This window comes from Anopheles coluzzii, chromosome X (assembly GCF_943734685.1).
Source record: "Anopheles coluzzii chromosome X, AcolN3, whole genome shotgun sequence".
Classification (NCBI taxonomy): Eukaryota; Metazoa; Arthropoda; class Insecta; order Diptera; family Culicidae; genus Anopheles; species Anopheles coluzzii.
In genome coordinates, this window is record NC_064669.1 from 2,802,215 (window position 1) to 2,821,449 (window position 19,235).

Genomic DNA, 19,235 nt, shown 5'->3' on the forward strand with positions numbered 1-19,235 from the left:
TGATCTTGTTTTGGAGCGCGTGATGCCGTTAAGCGTTGGATGAGGGAGAGAAAAAGAGAGAGAGAGCTACATACACTCCTGGCTTTACATTGTACGAAATCGACGCTTGTGCTGGCTTGACAGATAGTGTTAGGGACGGTATAGGTGTGCTTTATCACAAAATAAGACTTAAAGGATGATCAGCTCAGTCGTGTCGACGCACGGCAAAAGTCTCACCTTCCCTCGCAATGAGTGACCCAGGTGATCAATCGCACTAGGTTTTGGCTGTAGATGTGTAGACGATTTTAAACAATGTTGATCAACTAATGTAGCTATGAAAGGAAAAGAAAGGAAAAGGCGGTCGGTCTCTCTGCGCATATGCAAAAAAAACAAGCTAAAAGCAAGCCACACCAACATGCCCAATAAGCTCTCAATGATCTCAACTCAACCAACCAGGGTGTCACAAACACTAGACACTAGCTAGAAGAAAGGCTTGCTTAGCACTAGAAGGCCCATTTTAAATTAATTTCTCCATTTCTGGTGTGTGGCAAATGTAGCATATTTTGCAGATCGATTGCCGCTGCACACATTGTTGTACGCTTCTCCAACATAGTCCTGAACGTGTGTGTGTGTGTGTGTGTGTGTGTGTGTGTGAGCGTGCCTCGTATAATCACCCCATCACTCCCCATTTTTATTCGGGGGATTTTTTTTGCTTTCTTGTTATTTTGCCTGCCCTCCCCGTTGCCAAAACAACTCCGGTGTTATTTTCCGGTAGCTATGACGTTGCCCGCTGCGGGGAGGGCGCCACACTGCGCAGAGGACGACCTCTCTCTCTCTCTCTCTCTCCAGTGGACGGGCGAAGACACGGAACCTACCGTTTAGCGAGATTACGCAAGCATGCGCGCACCAAGGGGGCAAATTCAGCTTCAAAAGCAAAAAGAATTAAAATAGTTAGTTTCCTCCTTTTTTTTTGGGTGTTGTGGAGGAACGCCGCGCGTTTTCTTTTTTTGCTACCATTGGAAGGTGGTACATCCTTTTTGTGTGTAGGGTGATGGTGGGGAGGTTTTTTTTTTCAACAAACTGTCGAAAAAACGAGGCTTTGTGCGAAGCGCCATGGCAACCGGGGCATTTTTTTGCTAGTTTTGGTTGCTTTCATACTCGCACAGGCACAGCGCGCTCGCTGGAAGGAAAGGGAGTTGGTTGGCAAAAGGATGGCACAAGCGTAAACTGGGCCGCACCAGCATTGCAATAGCCGGGAAAATACCCGTCCCAACCGCAGTGAAAATCCGGATGCGAGCGCGAGTGCACGCGTTTTTAATTTTGCATTGGCCGTTTCCAGAGCGAATAAAACGGGAAGATCGCTTGCACCGTTTTTGCGATTACAGCCCACACGCGTGTGATTTTGTGAGCCTGCTCTGCTTGGGTGGTGTGGTGTCCGTTGGGTGGGATGTTCCCCATCTACTTTGAGGTTAACTTCGGCGAGCCGGACCGTTCGCTTGCGGCGGCCGCGGCCCGTATGGTGCGGCGGCGGGTGTCACGCGCCCGCCGCAAGGATGTTAACAACAACGATCGTAAAGGTGCACGGAAGGAGGAGCATCATCAGGTCAAGGTAGCGCTGGCAGGAGAGAGATTGTTGTGTGTCGTGAGCAGGAGGCTGTCCGAACGTGTACTGTTGTGGTAGAACGGCCCAGGCCCCTTTAATACATACCTCCCGAGCCCGCTCGTTGTCCTAACATTCAATTAACCGCAATTGTTGTATGTTTCTCTTTTCCTTCCCGCATCTCACCACCATACATCCATACTCTACCTACTGCTCGTTACATAATTCACTAAACATCCCTCCCCGTTCGGTGTCGTCGGTCACTCCTCTTGTGCGTCATCATCAACTGGTGTTAAACAATTCAATCTCTAACTCATCTCTACTCTTGAAATAAATCCAAAAATCTTATGGGGGGAAAAACACACCCACACAACATACCCATCCGCATACCCACCTTCCCGATCCATCCCTTTAGCGATCGAGTTCCATCGAGGACGAAGAGGATACTTCCCAGCCAGAACAAACGGTAGGCGTCTCTCTAGCTAATCATATTAACCTCCTTCTTTTGCTCTCTAATACATCACACTCACACACGCATCACTTTTTCGTGCAAATGGTGTTTTTTTGTTGTTCTCTTCCTTGTTTTGCTTTTGCTTAGCTAAATAATCCTTCCTTCTTTGCTTACTTCTAGCCTTACCACACACACACTTTGCACCACCCCTCTTCAGATACACAGCTTCAGTTTGTTAGGCTGTTTGGTGTTTTGGTATTTTTCTGATTGGTTTTTTTATTTTTCTTGTTAGAACTTCCTTTTATACTAGAATCTGTTGACAGTTAATAATTCTTGGCATAATACTGCACTCCACCACCATGCATGCCAACAATCGAATCCGTTCTTCTGCTGGGCGTCTGAGGGAAGACGAAAAACATTTTGAAATGATTTGAGCTTTGAGCGCCTTGAAACAGCATGGACTATTGATGATAGTTGACTTTTATACCGCTTGGTGTCCTTTTGCCACAAGTATTTTAGTACATTCACACACAGACACACACACACTTTTGGCATTTTTGGTTGGTTTTTGCTTTTAGCATGGTATTTGGTATTTTGTTCGTTCCTCGTTTTTACCTTTTTTGTTTCTTCCTCGTTTTTTTTTTCTTCTGCTGTGTACTTTCAAGCAATTGTTCTCTCTCTCTCTCTCTCTTTTGGTTACTTTTTTAGTACAACGTTTGACACCTTTTTTCCACCTCTTTCGGGATAATAGTGCGCGGGATAGACACAACCACTTTCCTGGTCACGTACACAAACACCACGGCGCGCAGTGTGCATGCGGTGGATTATTCTTCTTTCTTTTTTGTTTTTGTTTTTTTTTATACACTCAAGTGCATTTTGTTTTTGGTTTTGATGGAAAAGAAGAAGATCAAACGCGGTTGGGAGGAGGAAAGAATGTGTTGCAATCAAGTGTGTTTCTAATATTCTAATAATGTATGTTTACTTTTCATTTTTCATGTCCCGTGGCGTTGGGTTCTCTGTGGCGAAACATCCGGAAAAAAAACAAAACGACAACGCCACCGCTCCTTCTTCAACCAACCCACAACCACGCGCGCACACTCCACGATCAACACGACCCACTGGTGCAGAATCCAACGCAAGCGATCATCCGATACAACAACTATCTAGCCCAACGGGGCGATTCGGGCAAGGGCGCCAGCATCCCGGCACCGTCCAACTTCAATCGGGCCACCATTCTACACACCGGGCCGACGCAGCGCTCGGAACAGTCCGGTACTGGACGCACCACCAATGGTAAATACGCCCTTTACAGAGAAGTCTGCGTGTAGTAGTAGTAGGTGGTGTACGGGAGGTCTTGTAGCAGGTACTACGGAAGGCACAAATGAAAGCCTGTAGAAGAAGTTGCTACAAGGACGTGTAGTGGATAAGCAAAACGCGCTGTTCAAGATGCGCTGGGGTCAGGACTCTTAGATTCCTGTCTTTCACAACTGTTTGGGAAGAGGGTTTGGTGCATTTGCTTTTTTTTCTTGGGGAAAATTTTAAAGTTCCGATATTTTTCGTAAAACGTATACATTTCTGGGGTTTGACATTCGTTTTTAGTATCGCTTGCCCGAATCAGAGAATAACCAAAAAATAGGAGCCCCAATAGGAGGTTAAACAATCACTTGACATTACAAACATCTCCACCAGATGTCGCTTTACTTCTATCGCAATGGTCCCCAATGTATACAATAGTGATGGGTAAAGTTGGCAAAAATCCGAAGTCTACTGCGATCCGACTCCGATAATCTTGGAATCAACTCTGGATGATCAGTCCGCTCATCATTATCCAGAGTCGTTCGGAGTCCTCTGGAATCGCCCTGAGTTCTCCGGAGTCATTCTTGGATAGTTTTTGGAGTCGTCCGGAGTTGTTCGGAAGCGGTTGAAGTCGAAGTCTCCGATCGTCTCCGATCAGCTCTGGACGACTCTGAATATCTCCTACTCCAAACTACTCCGGACGACTCCAAAAGACTCCGGACGACTCCGAACGACTCTGAAAGACTCCGTTCGATTCCGGGCGACTCCGGAGGATTTCGATTCGTGGTTCGGATTTTGCCGGAGTCAGAACTAACCGGAACTAACGGATTTTGCCGGAGCACAGACTAACAAAAGCCGGAGTCGGATCGGAATCGTAGATACGCTCCAAAGAGCACATCACTAGTACACAATGCTACACGATATTGTTTTTTTTTTTTGTTATCCATTTGAACCACACTTCCACAGGTCAGAGAGAAATTTCATGTTTTAGCTTGAGCAATTAGGGCTTCTTTTTTCCGCAAACGCTGCCCTTGAAGGGCATTTTATGACCCAGAAACACGTTCGTCAGTGTCAAGTTGCAATAGCATTAGTCGGGGTAAAGAATGAGGGTTTAGAAAAAGAAGAAAAAAAACGCAGATCGTACCTAAAACAAGCAATAAGCGCTCTAGTGTAGGAAGGAGGGAAGGAGTAGATGTGCTACAGTGTAAGGTCATTGAAATGCTAATGACCACGAGCTGTGGAAAAATGCTGTATATATGTGAGTGTGTGTGTGTGTGTGGCTGGTGCGGTTAGTTCAATAATTGCCGTTGTTGCACATTTGCGTCCTTTTTCTATGCTCTGCTGCCGACACAGCAGTGACATGCACGTACAATCGTGTACTGCTTCTACTACACGATAGCGGCAAGGAATGGCGGAGTACGGAGAAGAACAGGGTGTAATAATAATCAGTGAAGGTTTTCCTTTTTTATTTTCGACGCTCTCGACACCACAAAGCACTTCTTTGAGGTTTGGATGATGAGGCGGAAAAAAAGCGGACGCTTTTGTTGTGCAGATTCGTTCCTTTCCTTCGCTTCCATCGAATGTGGTCTGGGGTCTTTGCCAACGTCTGCCCCAGAACCAGCTCAGCACGGATGTCAATCGGTTCTGGTTTACACACACACACACACACACACCACCACCAACTACCACCATCATCACCCCATGTGAAAAACGGATAAAACATAAATGATTTGAAAAAACGTGCGCGGGACCCCGCGGTTGTGTGCTGGTAGTTACTGGTCCTTCCGGTCACGCACACACACACACACACATATATATAGACCTCATCCACACCCCCTTACTCGTGGCATGACCTACGAGACGGAACAGGGGGGGGGGGGGGGGGGAACCCCGGAAGAGGAGGAGAACGAGGCGAAAACGATTAAAGCGAAGCGTTTGTGGGTTCTCTCCCCAGTCCAGTCGCTGCTGCCGTTGTTGTGCGCCGGCCAATATGCAACCCCCAGGGGAGAGGGACAAAGGATAAGGAAATTGCTTCATGGTCGGTTCGGTGCGCGTCAGCACACACTCTCCCGCGCTTTCCCGCGGTTGACGCGCGGTGTCCCCAAACAAATGCGACACACTAACGCCTGCTGCTGCTTCTCCCACAGGCGCGCGCGAAGCATTTGAGAACGCGCCCACCAGTAGCTGCAGAATCGTTGACTGGTGCAGAGGACAATCGCTGCCGTGTGTCGTGTGTCCTTATCGTCTGTCGCGTTCTACGGTCAACCAGGTTGCTCAGCGGAGGAAGGGGTTTGTATCGGGTGAGAGAAAATTGATGATGTGTGCGGCTCGCGGTTCGATCCGTGCCGGGTGGGAACGAATGCGCAGATAGTGGATGGAACAGAGGAGACAACACACATACGCCTCTTGTGAGTCATAATCTGAATACGGTGAAAACGGCGTCGTCGTCGTCGTAGCTAGCTTTGCTGGGTGGACCAATTTGTGATCGATTTGTGGTCTGACGGCGGACAGCCTTCAATCTTGAAATAGCCCGTTTCGATGTTGTTGCTACACAGTGGAAGGATTGTGGTGAATCAGCGTGATATGGTCAATTTTGTTGAATTCGGGTCAGGTGGAAAGCACAACAAGCAGAGGATACATTGCTACATAGATAGCTAGAAAGTTGTGATGGCTAGGAGTAGCAGCAGCAGTGTAGTGGAGTCCGACAGCAAAGCAAAAATCCTTCCCCCAATGAGGCAAAATCGTCCCTAAAGATTGTTAGTTTGCTAACAAGCCACCTTTTGCTACAATCAACTCCAATTTTACGGATCAAGAAAGGAAACTTCGCTAGAAGTGTGTACATCTTGTCGTCCTTGTCCCTTGTTGTCTGGAGCTAAATCCTTTACATCAAGTGGAGTCTCCAGACTGTGGTCTATGGTTTTGAAAATGTTAGGAACTAACACTGCTTTGCTTTGAACTAGCTTTGTGTCTCATGAATTTTGCGTTGAGATTCATTGATAAGAGTTTCACTTCTATATCGTATCGGATCTCTGAACCTCCCCCAAATTTTTTTGAAGAATCGTGAATCTTTGAATGTTGTTGAAACTCATGAATCCATCGAGATTTCGAGATGGTTTTTGCAGGATTCATGAAACCTTAGACAATTCACGAATCTATTCATCCGAGATTTCAGATTAATTTAATCATAAAAAAGATTCATGAATCCAAAAAAAATGATTTTTTGAGATCCAAATGTTTGAAGTGGTTGAAGGATGATGAAACTGCATCTAATATAACAGCCACCTTGATTGACTTGCAGTTGAGGTTGTAAGTTTTTCGGCACTGGTTCGGTTCGTGTTTGTGTGTGTGTGTGTTACATCTGGGGGATATTGCATTACAGTATACTTTATTGGGGGGAAAACAATCACCTCCTCCCATGTGTGCCATCTCCACAAAAACACAACATACACACTGCCAATGAGTCGATGAGAGAGGGACACTTGGGGTGGCAGTCTCTTATCCTTTAGCAAAAGCAAACGAGCACACACGCACACTCACACATAGAACAGACACACACAAGAACACACTTGTGCCCGTCCTACGCTCGCAGCCATCCGACGAGCGTGTCGCTGGCCGTACCGTCGCACTGCAGCGAGTCGGGCGAACCGTCCGCGAACTTGGCCATGCTCTCGACCAGCCGGTCAAAGCTGAGACCGTGCGTGTTGAGCGCGTTGTTGATCGTGTTCATCGCGTAGAACTTGGCCCCACTCAGCAGCCGGCTCAGGTACTCGATCTTCAGCTTGCCGCCGTTGAACAGCTCCACCAGTATCGGGAGCGATTTGCCGATCGCCTTGTTCCAGATCTTGCTCAGCTTGGCGCTCTTCGGGAAGAGCGAGGCAATCTTTACCTGGCACGGTGACGAAAGGGAGGAGAGATGAGTGTGTTTGTGGGTTGGAGAGAGAAAATTTAGGGAAATTACCTTCGCATCTTCGAGCAGAATCGAACCGCCGAGCTCGGTCACGTACAGCAGGTCGTCCTTTTCCTCGTACTGCGCGTCCAGCCGGACAGTGACGTTGCGCAGCTGGACGTACGACGTACCGTTCGCACCGTTCAGCGAGGTGTGCGCGAACGCGGTCACGTTCGGGAAGGAGAGCGGCACGGTGGCGGACGTGCGGGTGAACCGCGTCCGGGACGGGTCCCAGGTGAAGTCGTTCAGCCCGTACACGGTAAAGTTGGACGCTACCACATTGATTCTGGGGCGAAGAAAGGGATAAAGGTGTTATTCATAATGTTGGGAGTATCTGATTCAGATTCATGAATCTTAATGAATCTTGGAAAGGATTCAATGAATCATAATGTCGGATTGAAAGATTCATCAATCTCAAAGATTCATGGATCTCGAAAGAACCTTGGGGCTGAACTCAAGACAGGCATGTTGTTAGACCGTACGAGAATACCACGGGAGCGCCCCAAATGCAATATTTTGAAAATCACTAATCTCTAAAGAATCTTGAATTTTCAGATAATCTCAGCGATCTATGAATCTTTGGAGATTATGGAATCTTCATGGGTCTGTAAATCTTTGGAGATTCATGAATCATAATCAGATCAGATCAGATCAGATCAGACAATCATTAACCTCTAAAGATTCTTGAATTTTCAGAAATTCTTGAATCCTCAGAGATCTATGAATCTTTGGAGATTTAGGAATCTTCATGGATATGCAAATTATTGGAGATTCATCAATCATATTCAGATCAGATCAGATGATCATTAACCTCTAAACATTCTTGAATTTTCAGTGATTCTTGAGTCCTCAGAGATCTTTAACCTCTAAAGATCAGAGATCTATGAATCTTCAGAAATCCGTAATTTTTTGGAGATTCAATAATCTTTAGATGGAGATTCGAGCTTTGAATCTCAACGAAAGATTCATGAAGCAGAACACGAGTTAGTACAGCAAACACAACAGCAGAGAGCCTATGCCTGCCGTTCAGGGCCGTTACTTACTTTTTAAGCGAAAGCAGATCGAACGACGTCTTGAGGGTGTAGCTTAGCTTGAGCGGTACGAGCGACGGGATGCCGAACATGGGATAGCCGCAGCGCAGCTGGCTCTTAACGGCGGTGAAGAACCGTTCCACCGTGGGCTCTGCGGATGTTTGGTTGATGTGGTCGTTGTAAAGAGAAGGGGGTTGGAGGGGAAAAGGGGGCTAAAACAAACCCCCCCATTTCACTTACCATCGAACGGGAGTGGATCGGTGAGGCTCGGTGCTGCCGGCGGTACGCTCACTGTTTGTCCCTGCGGCTCGGGGTCCGCTTCCGTCGCAACACGACCCACCACCACTAGCAGCAGCAGGGACACGAGCACTGACGCACGTTGCATTTTGAGGGGCGGATTAAATACTTATTCTAAGCACCTAAAACACACACACACAAACAGACACTCAAACACTGCGTGGAATGATTAACACGTTTAACAATGCCCTTCTTTTCTCTGTCTGATCGGTTTGGCAGACCGAAAACAACACCCCCAGCTGGCACTCCCGGATGCCCTTATAAACCCTTCAACGCTTATGCTTTTTTTAGCAGCGCACAGTCTCTTCAACCCAGGGCGTGCCGATATTCTGACGGTGAAAATCGCCTCTCCACTATCATTTATACCTTTTCGGCCGGTCGGATGTCTTCGCTTGTCCTGTGGTGCTGTGTCCCGGTCCCATTTCCCAAACAGGTTTGGGACTTTCGGGCGAACGCGCGGGGGCTGATCAGCATCATCGTGTTCGATCGTGGTGACAGCAACCCCTTCTCCATCCCCCCCCCCTTTAGCCTCAGCAGCCTCTATTGTTCCCAATTTCTTCGCACGTTCTGGGTGGGTCAGGGGTGGTTGTTGCTTTCACCCTGGGACGGGGCAGGCGGGGATCTTCGTCCTCTGTTCCACACTGGTGGCCCTGGTGAAGCTCAACTTATTGTTTTTTTTTAGTCTACTTATCTTTCTCTCTCTCTCTTTCGCACGCCGCTTAACGGTTATTTAGCACGAAGGGTTTCGGGAGCGTTGCTTTTACTTCGCGACATGGGATTGGGAACTAGAATACCTTCCTTTTTTTTTAATCTGTTTGTGTGTGTGTTTTTTTTTTATTTCTCCTTAAAATGTCATGTCGCGTGACCCACCGCCCTCTCCCCAACCCAACCGGCGGCCCCTTTGGTTGAGCTAGAAAGCGGCGCGGGCCGCGAGACATATCTAGTTTGCTGCTGGCTCCGAGCGTCCGAGCTGAAAGCTTCGTTCTTTTCCTACATATGGCTGTAAGCGACGAACCCGCCGAGCCGCGTGACAAACGTTTGACCTAAAGAGGCTCAAACCAACCCCCGGAGCACATCCGCTAATCAGCTGTGTTGGCTCCTTATCCCGTTCGAACTCTCTTTTCGGTTGTGAATTTGGGGCCCCTGACACACAGCAGCACGCCCGTCACCCCGTGCTCCGCTCCAAACAAAAACAAAATCACGCGCGCCGAGAGAGAGAGAAAGGGAGGGGGGGGGGGGGGGGATGCGTATTGATTTATATATGCACGCTCCACTAAATCCGTTAGATTTATTGCCCGTTCGGCCGGTTGTGCTTCATGTTGGGCGCGCTTGTGTAGAACGTCACACCATCATCTCGTTTCGGTCTCGGTCGCTTTCGGGGTAAACCAGTTTTCAGTTTCGTGCTTCCTGCGCGCGCCACCCTTTGCTCGAATGGGAGCAGATTGAACTGCTGCTGCTGCTGCTTTGAGTGGGTGGTTTGAAAAGGTGTGCGAGAGTTGTGCCGTGCCGTTGTGGCGTTCTGCTGGCGCATAGAGTTTCGGAGCGTTTGGAAACGAAATTAGGGTTACGGTTGACGGAGGGAGGGGGGTTTGCTGCGTGCCGGACGATGCAGCCGGTTTTCGGGCGTCGTCGCCACAGATCGGCAGAATTTGTTTGAACCCATATGCTTCAAACTGGCTTGCCTTTATGACACAGTAACTTTTTTTTTTTGGTTCCTTCGAACCGGATATTTTGATTCTTCATCCAATAGGACTATTTTATCGCATATACAACAATACGGATTAATCGCAAATGCTTTGCTGTTTGTCTTATTGTAAATAACAAATTGAAGAAAATTTGAAAAAACGAAACGGTAGCAAAAATAAGACTGTTCCTGTGATTTTTTTGGGCCACTATTTATTTTCAAACATTGAAACAGTTTTCCCCAAAGTTTTTTGGGTGTTTCCTGAACTTTGTTTTTTTAATCATCTTACAAATTGTCAACCTCATGGCATCCCTCCTCTCATCTCCCTGAATGATGAATCCGCTTCCAATCCCTCCGAACAATGCTCCCTCTTCGCTAGACACTTATCCAGCGTGTTCGTTGATCCTGGCGTCCGTGCGGTGCAAACGGGCTCATGTAACACCTCCCGTGATGTCTTTCCCTTGACTGACTTTGCTGTGGATATTCCCTCTGTGCTGTCTTCCCTGACCAAACTTAAGCTCTCCTTCACTCCTGGTCCCGACGGTATCCCTTACTCCATCCTGAAAAACGGTGTCCTCCTTTTTTGTTCCCCCCTCTTATCACGAATCTTCTCAAGATCTATGAATGAGGGTTCCTTTCCATCCGTTTGGAAGTCTGCGTGGTTAGTTGCCACACATAAAAACGGGGGACCGATCTTTAGGGTCTAACTACTGCGCCATTTCTGTACTGTGTTCTCCGTCCAAAGTCCTCGAATTCTTGATCCACATATCCATCCTTCCTACTATCGTTGGACACCTCTCTCCGCACCAACATGGTTTCGTTCCCAAACGCACAGCCTCCTCCAACCTTATGTGTCTTGTTTTCCCCTGTTCTCACAAATATCTTGGATATCTGGTCGACAAACTGATGTCGTGTACACGGATTTTAAGGCTGCCTTCGATCGATTACCTCTTGACCTTCTGATGGCCAAACTCGAAAGACTCGGTATCGGAGGTCGGTTACTGTCATGGTTCAAGTCCTATCTGGGCGGAAGATCGTATAGAGTAAGAGTTTCGTCCTGCCTGGCAGATTCCTTCGTGGTGTGTCGGCTGGACGAGAAGCCTTTTCCTTTAATACAAATGTTGATCTTGTCATCGACAAGGCCAATAAGTCGCTGGGACTCATTCTAAGACTCGCTTCCGAAATACGCGATCACCTATGCTTGACGACTCTGTACTGCTGCTGGGTCCGATCTATCCTGGTATACGCTGTTGCTTGGTCTCCTTCAGGCTCGACAGCGATGGCCAGGCTGGAGAGTGTCCAGCGTAAGTTCACTCGAGTAGCTGTTCGACGCTTCCTTCCCGGTTCTCATCAATCCCTTCCGTCATATCCTATCCGCTGTCGCCTTTTTGGGTTACTCCCCTTCTTAGGTAATAAATAAATAAATTTCTTACATAGCTTTGAATCGATCCAACGGTTCGATTTAAATCTCAAATAATCAGTTTAAAAACTGGAAAATGCTCAATAAATCGAATCCCATGAAAACCCCCAAGGGAGGAAACCCTGTAATGTATTTGTACACCACAACTGTGTGTGTATTTTGTAACTGTTGTTTCAATCGGATCGCTGTCTTGGGAAGAAATGTTGGTGTTAATATTGTGTTACATCGTGTCTGTGGAGTGTGTGGTAACTTCCGCTGCTGCTCATCATATAATGTGCCACAATACATGATATTTGCTTCCCTGCGCCTGCTTATGTATACAAGTACGGTAGATGTGCGTGATGGGAAGGTGTTGATGGGCCATACGACTCCAAGGGACTAGTTGTTTGACGTACCTAATACAATTGGGACCGTTGTGTTCGTTTGCTTGCAGTTTCGTCCCGGATCCTTGGTAACAGCAACAACACTGGCCGTAGCACGATGATCAACAACCGCGCGGCCGAACAACCAGCGGAAACCAGAACGCAACCAAAGGTACATACGTCCACAAAAAGCCTAAAACACACACACACACACACACTAACCGTGCACCTTTACTATTTCCATCCGCTCGAACGCACAGGCGCTGGGAAAAACGAGCGTCGCCACCGGCCAGCAGCAGACGACCGCACCGGCAGCAGCGGCGGCGGCGGCCGCGCCCGCCTCGGCAGTCGCGAACGCGAACAACGCGGTCGCCAACTCGATCCCGCGCAAGTCGTCCTGCGTGGTGACGGTCGGCATGATGGAGGAGAACCGCATCAAGCAGCGCGACATGTTCAAGGTGATGCGGGAGAAGAAGAACGCGCTGATGAACCAGGACGGGGGCAACCCGAACTGGGAGTTTATCAACATGATCCGCGAGTACCAGAGCACGATCGACTTCCGGCCGCTGGTCCAGGGCCAGTCGATCGACCAGCACCAGATCACGGTGTGCGTCCGGAAGCGGCCGCTCAACCAGAAGGAGCAGACGCGCAAGGAGGTGGACGTGGTGTGCATACCGAACAAGGACACGGTGATCGTGCACGAGCCGAAGGCGAAGGTCGACCTCACCAAGTACCTCGACAATCAGAAGTTCCGCTTCGACTGTACGTTCGACGACACGTGCTCGAACGAGATGGTTTACATGTAAGCGTTTGGGCGCTTGGGGAAGGGCGACAGGGCAGTATCTTTAATGTGGGCGTTTTCTCTCTCTCTCTCTCTCTCTTATGCACACAGGTATACCGCCAAACCGCTGGTGCAGGCAGTGTTCGAGGGTGCGATGGCCACGTGCTTCGCCTACGGTCAGACCGGGTCGGGCAAGACGCACACGATGGGCGGCACCTTTAACGGCAAGTCGCAGGACAGCATGAACGGCATCTACGCGCTGGCCACGCGGGACATCTTCGAGCTGCTGCAGAGCCCCAAGTACCAGTCGAACAATCTCGTCGTGTCGGCCAGCTTCTACGAGATCTACTGTGGCAACGTACGTGTGGTGGTGGTGGTGATGGCTTCTCTCTCGCTAGCTAACGCTAATGCTTACCATTTTTCCCCTCCCACGGCAGGTGTACGATCTGCTCGCGAACAAGAACAAGGCGCGCGTGCTCGAGGACGGCAAGAAGCAGGTGCAGGTGGTGGGGCTGACCGAGCGGGAGGTAAACTCGGTCGACGAGGTGCTGGCGATCATCAGCAGCGGCAGCAACCTGCGCACCTCCGGCCAGACCGCGGCCAACTCGAACTCGTCCCGCTCGCACGCCATCTTCTCGCTCACGCTGCGCGTCCAGGCCAGCCCGAAGGTGCACGGCAAGTTCTCGTTCATCGATCTGGCCGGCAACGAGCGGGGCGCCGACACGGTGTCGGAAAACCGGCGCACCCGGTCGGAAAGCTCGGAGATCAACAAATCGCTGCTGTCGCTCAAGGAGTGCATCCGGGCGCTCGGGCGCAAGCGGCACCTGCCCTACCGTGGCAGCGTGCTGACCAAGGTGCTGCGCGACTCGTTCGTCGGCAAGAACATCCGCACGTGCATGATCGCGATGATTGCGCCGGGCATGGCGTCCTGCGAGCACACGCTCAACACGCTCCGGTACGCGCACCGCGTCAAGGAGCTGGCGGTGGTCGATCCGGACGACCGGGTCGACCCGGAGGAGGATCTGATCGAGTGCGACGAACCGTCGAACGGGGGCACGCACAACTTTAACGATCTGGAGCAGCTGCGCTCGCTCAACGTAAGTGGCTTGCGGGATGCGGGAGCTGGCTGGCAATTTAGCTAATTCTCGTGCCTCACAGGAACAGGAAATGACGATGGAGTTGTACAATCAGCATAAGGCCATATCGGATTTGCAGCAGAAGGAGGAGGAGGTGCTGGATAATCATCAGCGGGTGAACGAGTTTCTGGAAAAATTCTTGCCCGAAGCGAAGGAGCTGTACAACTTCACGAACCTGGTAGACTACGATCAGGACGGTAAGCAAGCCGCGCATGGTTCGTGCGGGGGTTTTTTTTTTTTTGTTTAGTGGAAATGGAAGCCTAAATGTGACAATTTGGTGACACATTCTCCAATGGTCAAAGTGTTTTCCTTCGTTATATTACTATTTTTCCCTGCTTTTTTTGGCATTGTAAGGATTTCATCGTGAAAAAAAGGCCTAATGATGGAAAAATGAAGTTTTCGTCTGAATCAATTCTGGGATCAATTCCGGATAGTAGGTCCGGAATCAGTTTTCAGAATCGGTTCCGGAATCGGCTTCGGAATCGGCTCCGGAATCGGAATAGTTTCCGGAATCGGAATCGGTTCCGAAAACAGAATCGACTACGGAATCGAAATCGGTTCCGAAATCAGAATCGGCTCCGGAATCGGAATCGGTTCCGCAACCGGATCCGGAATCGGATTCGGAATAGGAATTGATTCCAGCATCGGAATCAGCTCCGGAATTGATTCCGATATAGTTTTTTTTACGATTAAATTAAAAAAAAATTGGCTTATTTCTGAAATGGTTTTAACCATTCATTGCCTAATCCGGAAGCTCTGAAGCAGCAACACAGCATTATCGATACACATTTTAGTGTATAAAAATGCACATTTTATATCACCTTTTCAATAGTTTCTCATCCCCACCCGTGTATGGCTTTGCTCGCTCTCTTTTTAGCCTACTGCAAGCGCGGAGAGGAGCTATTCTCACAGCTAGCCGAAGTTGCCAACGCGTTCAAGGATCTGATGTCCGAGTTCCGTACGAAGCTGTCGCAGGAGGAGATAGTGTCACAAGCGGCCAAACTGAGCCATCGCAAGTAAAATCAGCAGCAGCAGCAGCAGCAGCAGTAGCAGCACTGGAAGGGAGAAGCTTGTTTTCATGTTGTTCTAGAACTAGAATTTAAACTGATGTTACGTTTCAACGAGTCTCAAGCTTTGCGTGACATGCTCTCCGTCCCTATTCTCTCCGGAAACGCACGGCCCCATTATCAAAATCATTCCTTTTCAATACCTACCCCCTGCACTGCGTGCCGCGCTCACCCTTCATAACCCCTCCCCCCCCCGCTCCCCTCATCCATTAGGGATTAGTTTTATCTTCTTGTCAGAATACATAATTTGAGCAAACGCAAATATGTTGGCGCTGAATTTCTTCGCCGCTTTCGGCACATGGACGCGCCGCGCATTAGTAGTGGTGGGTGGTAAATTTGAAAAACAAAACAAACCGTGACCAAGGGGTGGAGCCACATTAACTAATGCTAGCAATGGGGTATCCCTGACAACCAGCAGGTTCTGTGCGGCCAAGGACCACTGGGTGGCACACTAAATCGCGCGTCGCGCATTGTAACTCTACACACACACACACATACACACACTTTTTTTCTTTGACATGTGTGTGTGTGTGTGCGCGAGTGATACGAAAATGTAGAGGGAAAAGGGGGACACTCAGCGATAAGAAGACAGATTAACGATAAACGAGGCGACAGGAAGACAGATCAAAGGCGAATCACTCCCACTACTGTTGTATTATTATTATGAACTATGGAAGATATTATTATTATTATTATTACTATTATGATTATTATTATTATTATTATTGCATTAAATAATGTAGCTGTAACACGTCTCTGGTACGCGCTGGTGGGTGTGTGTGGGTGTGTATGTGTGTGTATGTGTACTCATTAGAAAAAAGGCATTTGCTGGGCGCGCAAATTAACGTGATAATATGGTGAATGGAGACAACACAAGACAACAACAAATAACACATACACACGCGCACCGACACCTCTAACTACACGAGAAAAGCAAACGTATTATGCAGAGACGTGACGTGTGCGTGTGTGTGTGTGTGTGGGATGAGTGTATGAAAAAGAGAGGACGAAATGGGGGAGGGGACGCTTTATAAGGATCCCTATGGGAGCTCCGGTCAGAGGAAGAGACAGAAAGAGAGAAAGATAGAGAGAGACAGAGAGAGAGAAACAAAAAAATAGAGAGAGAAAGAGAGAGAGAAAGCGAAAGAGAAAGAGAGAAAGCGAGAGATAGAGAGAAAGAAAGAAAGACAGAGAGAACGTGAGAGAGAGAGAGAGAGAAAGAGAGAGAGAGAGAAAAAAAAAGAGAAAGAGAAAGTGAGAGAGAGAGAGAGAGAGAGAAGTCAAGCTAGAGTTAGAGACTGAGAGAGAGAGAGAGAGAGTGAGAGACGGACAAAAGTCCTAAATAGGTTGAAATACTTTGAAGGCGCATATAGATGTAAAAATGACATATTCGTAATTAGCTACAAATGCGATTTGAATGGGGTGGGTATAAGGATATTGATTCCTTTTTCCCTTTCCGGCTGCTATGTGGGAGGAAGAAGGCTACGCTTCCAATCGCAGTAAGCTTCTTAGGACAGACAAGACTTATAGATCGCGCTAGAGGGGTTTGAAAGTCCAGATTGTTTTTTTGAATTCTGTTCCAATTATTACATCGTGATATAAACGTTTCCTTTTCCTCATTTACTCTGTTATTCTCTCTCTCTCTTTCTCTCTTCCCCCTATATATCCCTCTCTCTCTCTCTCGCTCTCTCTCATTGACACACACACACGCGGACACACTCATTGGTGATGATTTACATTCGCGCAAGTGTAAAATAATGTGCTCTCTGTTTAGATGAACTGAAATGAACACGAAAACACGAATTGCTTTTCCCGCCCATCCGCGGTGTTGTAGTGCAACAGTAATTAGGAAACAAGCCGCAAATAAAACGTAAAAAAAAACAATTGCAAATTGTTTTGCATCCTCCTCTCCTCCCATACTATAACTGTTTTCTAGGGAGATAGTGCTATGAGAGGGTTTTGGTTGTTGTTGTAAGTTTAGTTTGCAGTTCAATAACATCCCTCCCCCCCCCCTTCACAAGCGCGGCAAGCCGCGCCGACAGGACAAGACAAGAAGATGGAAAAGACATTATTTATACCTTTGTTGTTGCGGGAGGTGTTCGACCGTTTTGGTTTTCATGTAGCGTGTAAGAGAAATGCCCGAAACCTATCCCTGTCCCCAATTGCCGCTTAATTTTGTAACAACACACTTACGCCTAGAATAGGGGGGAGGGGGGGGGAAGGAGAGGGGGAGAGAGAGGGAGGGGGGAGTTGTATGTGAAGAAATCGAAAAAGTATTGCAAAAGATAAACACACAAACAATTAGGAATGATTTTATTATTAAATAGCAGCAAGCAGAAAGGAACAGGACCCCCCCTCCAATTGTACCAACACTTTCTCTTGCTCTCTCTCTCTATCTCTCACACTCTCACCCAATTGTATCGCGAACGGAAAAGAGGGGACGGAGGCAACGCGGGGGTTGTAACACAAAATGTTTGCAATTGCAAGTATAAGTAGGACTAAGGAGACACAGAGACAGAGACAGAGAACCGAACAACTAAACACAAAACCACTACTAAATAACCAATGCAATATATGATAGAGAAAACAGTAAAACGAGTAAGACAACAAAATGCCTGTACACCAAGGGGGGGAAATGGAAGGTTGCTATCGAGTAAGTAGCAGGGGAGGAGGAGAAGGAAATGTTTGTGTGTTTGTGTGGGTGCGTGTTGTGCTGCAAGAAGAAGAAGAAGAAGAAGAAGAAGAAAAACAACGAGCGTCGGTAAAACATAGCTGGGCGAGCTGGGTAACGTTTTAGCTAGATAGATAGAGCAAAGAAGAAACGTGTTTATAGCGATTTAGGAGAGTGATTTTTTTTTTGTTTGTTTTTGTACAAAACGTTACAGAACCAATGAAGAGAAGAAGGCAGGAAGGGGCCGGCAGCAGCAGCAGCTCCAGTCACACCGAGCGAAGTAATCAAAGCACAAGAAAGCGCACGAAACGCAGCAGAGCAAAGCAAAGCAAAGAGGGAGAGAGAGAGCGAGAGAGCTTGTGCGAAGAAAGGGATAGGAGACTATTAAGGAAAGGGGAAGGAGAAGATAAGAAAGATTAATTAATTCCTAACTGAAATTTAGGTTTACCTACACACACACAGACATCTTACTAGTAGCAGCAAATATACGAAACTCTAAGTGTGTGTTGCATTTAGGAAACAAAATTTTCTCCCCATTCCCCCCCCCCCCCCCTAGCACTGCTGTACCGTTGTAGTAGTTTCACTGCTTGTGGCCGACTGTTGTATCTGAGTTTGTAGTCTTCTCCCGCTCTGCTCGTTTGCGCTATCGATTCAAGGACGAGAAGTATGATTCAGCAAACAAACAAACAAACAAAAAACTGCAAAAGAGGAAAGAGGGAAAATGAAACTAGCAGTAAAAACAAAAGGTATATATTAGATATATTTATATTTTTATCTCACACCTTTACTACTACTCCTCTCCCGCCCCCCCCCCCCCCCCCCACTCGCTTTTTCACTGGTGTGTAACAAGTTTTCCCCAAACAATCCCCATCCAAAGGAAGCCCACAGTTAGTTGGTTTGTTTTGTTTTTCCCTCCTTTTTATCTACAACACACACACACACATACACACACAAACCCACATCCATACCATACCCCTGTATTGCGCTGGTGTTACGTTAAGCAAAACTCTGCTAACAAAGTTTCAAAAGAAAAAAAAAAGAAATAAAACCGTTTAAATCTTATTACATCTGTTGGAGTGGTACGAGTGTGTTAATGTGTATGTAAGTGTACGAAAGAAACGACGCCAAGGCGAACTATTATTCATTATTATTCATTATTCATTATTAAAGCGCTTACACATTCTTTCAAACCAGGATCTGTCAAGTCGTTCAGTTAGTAAGTAAACCACACATTCTTCTCTGGCTAGTCTCTAAACTAACCTCATCTATTTGAGGTGTTTGCTAGCTAAAATGGCTTTTCTTTTGCCGGCTGCCGCCACTGCCACTAGGTAGGCCTTACCTTCTTCTAATCGTCACCAGACCACCGGACATGGTGGACCAAGTCACGATAAACCACCTATTCCACAGGTCTTTGCAACCGCGTGAGGTCGCCGTACATCTCGTATAACTATAGCTATACGTATAGCTTCTGAGCATCTTCCCTCTCGAAAGCGGCTAAGAGGGTTTCGTTAGAT

General features: G+C 47.7%; 2 protein-coding genes across 4 annotated transcripts in view; one reads left to right on the plus strand and one right to left on the minus strand.

Annotated features, from left to right (window-relative positions):
- LOC120958638 (kinesin-like protein KIF2A) overlaps window positions 1-18,788 on the plus strand; it is a 38,666-nt gene extending 19,878 nt beyond the window's left edge. For 2 of the 3 annotated variants that reach the window (XM_040381775.2, XM_040381619.2), the window contains 8 exons: window positions 1,995-2,045; window positions 3,158-3,323; window positions 12,138-12,238; window positions 12,327-12,868; window positions 12,959-13,205; window positions 13,285-13,944; window positions 14,006-14,180; window positions 14,861-18,788. In XM_040381775.2, coding sequence (XP_040237709.1) covers window positions 1,995-2,045; window positions 3,158-3,323; window positions 12,138-12,238; window positions 12,327-12,868; window positions 12,959-13,205; window positions 13,285-13,944; window positions 14,006-14,180; window positions 14,861-15,003 — 2,085 coding nt within the window. In that variant the 3' untranslated portion in view covers window positions 15,004-18,788. The remainder of the gene's footprint in view (window positions 1-1,994; window positions 2,046-3,157; window positions 3,324-12,137; window positions 12,239-12,326; window positions 12,869-12,958; window positions 13,206-13,284; window positions 13,945-14,005; window positions 14,181-14,860) is intronic. The other variant, XM_040381695.2, reaches the window with a different exon arrangement.
- LOC120958901 (uncharacterized) lies at window positions 6,692-9,500 on the minus strand. The gene is made up of 4 exons (XM_040382010.2): window positions 8,544-9,500; window positions 8,316-8,454; window positions 7,285-7,558; window positions 6,692-7,212 (listed from the first exon to the last, which is right to left on the minus strand). The coding sequence occupies exons 1-4, from the start codon at window positions 8,686-8,688 to the stop codon at window positions 6,904-6,906; spliced, it is 867 nt and encodes a 288-aa protein (XP_040237944.2). The 5' UTR covers window positions 8,689-9,500; the 3' UTR covers window positions 6,692-6,903.
- Window positions 18,789-19,235: the final 447 nt, after the last annotated feature.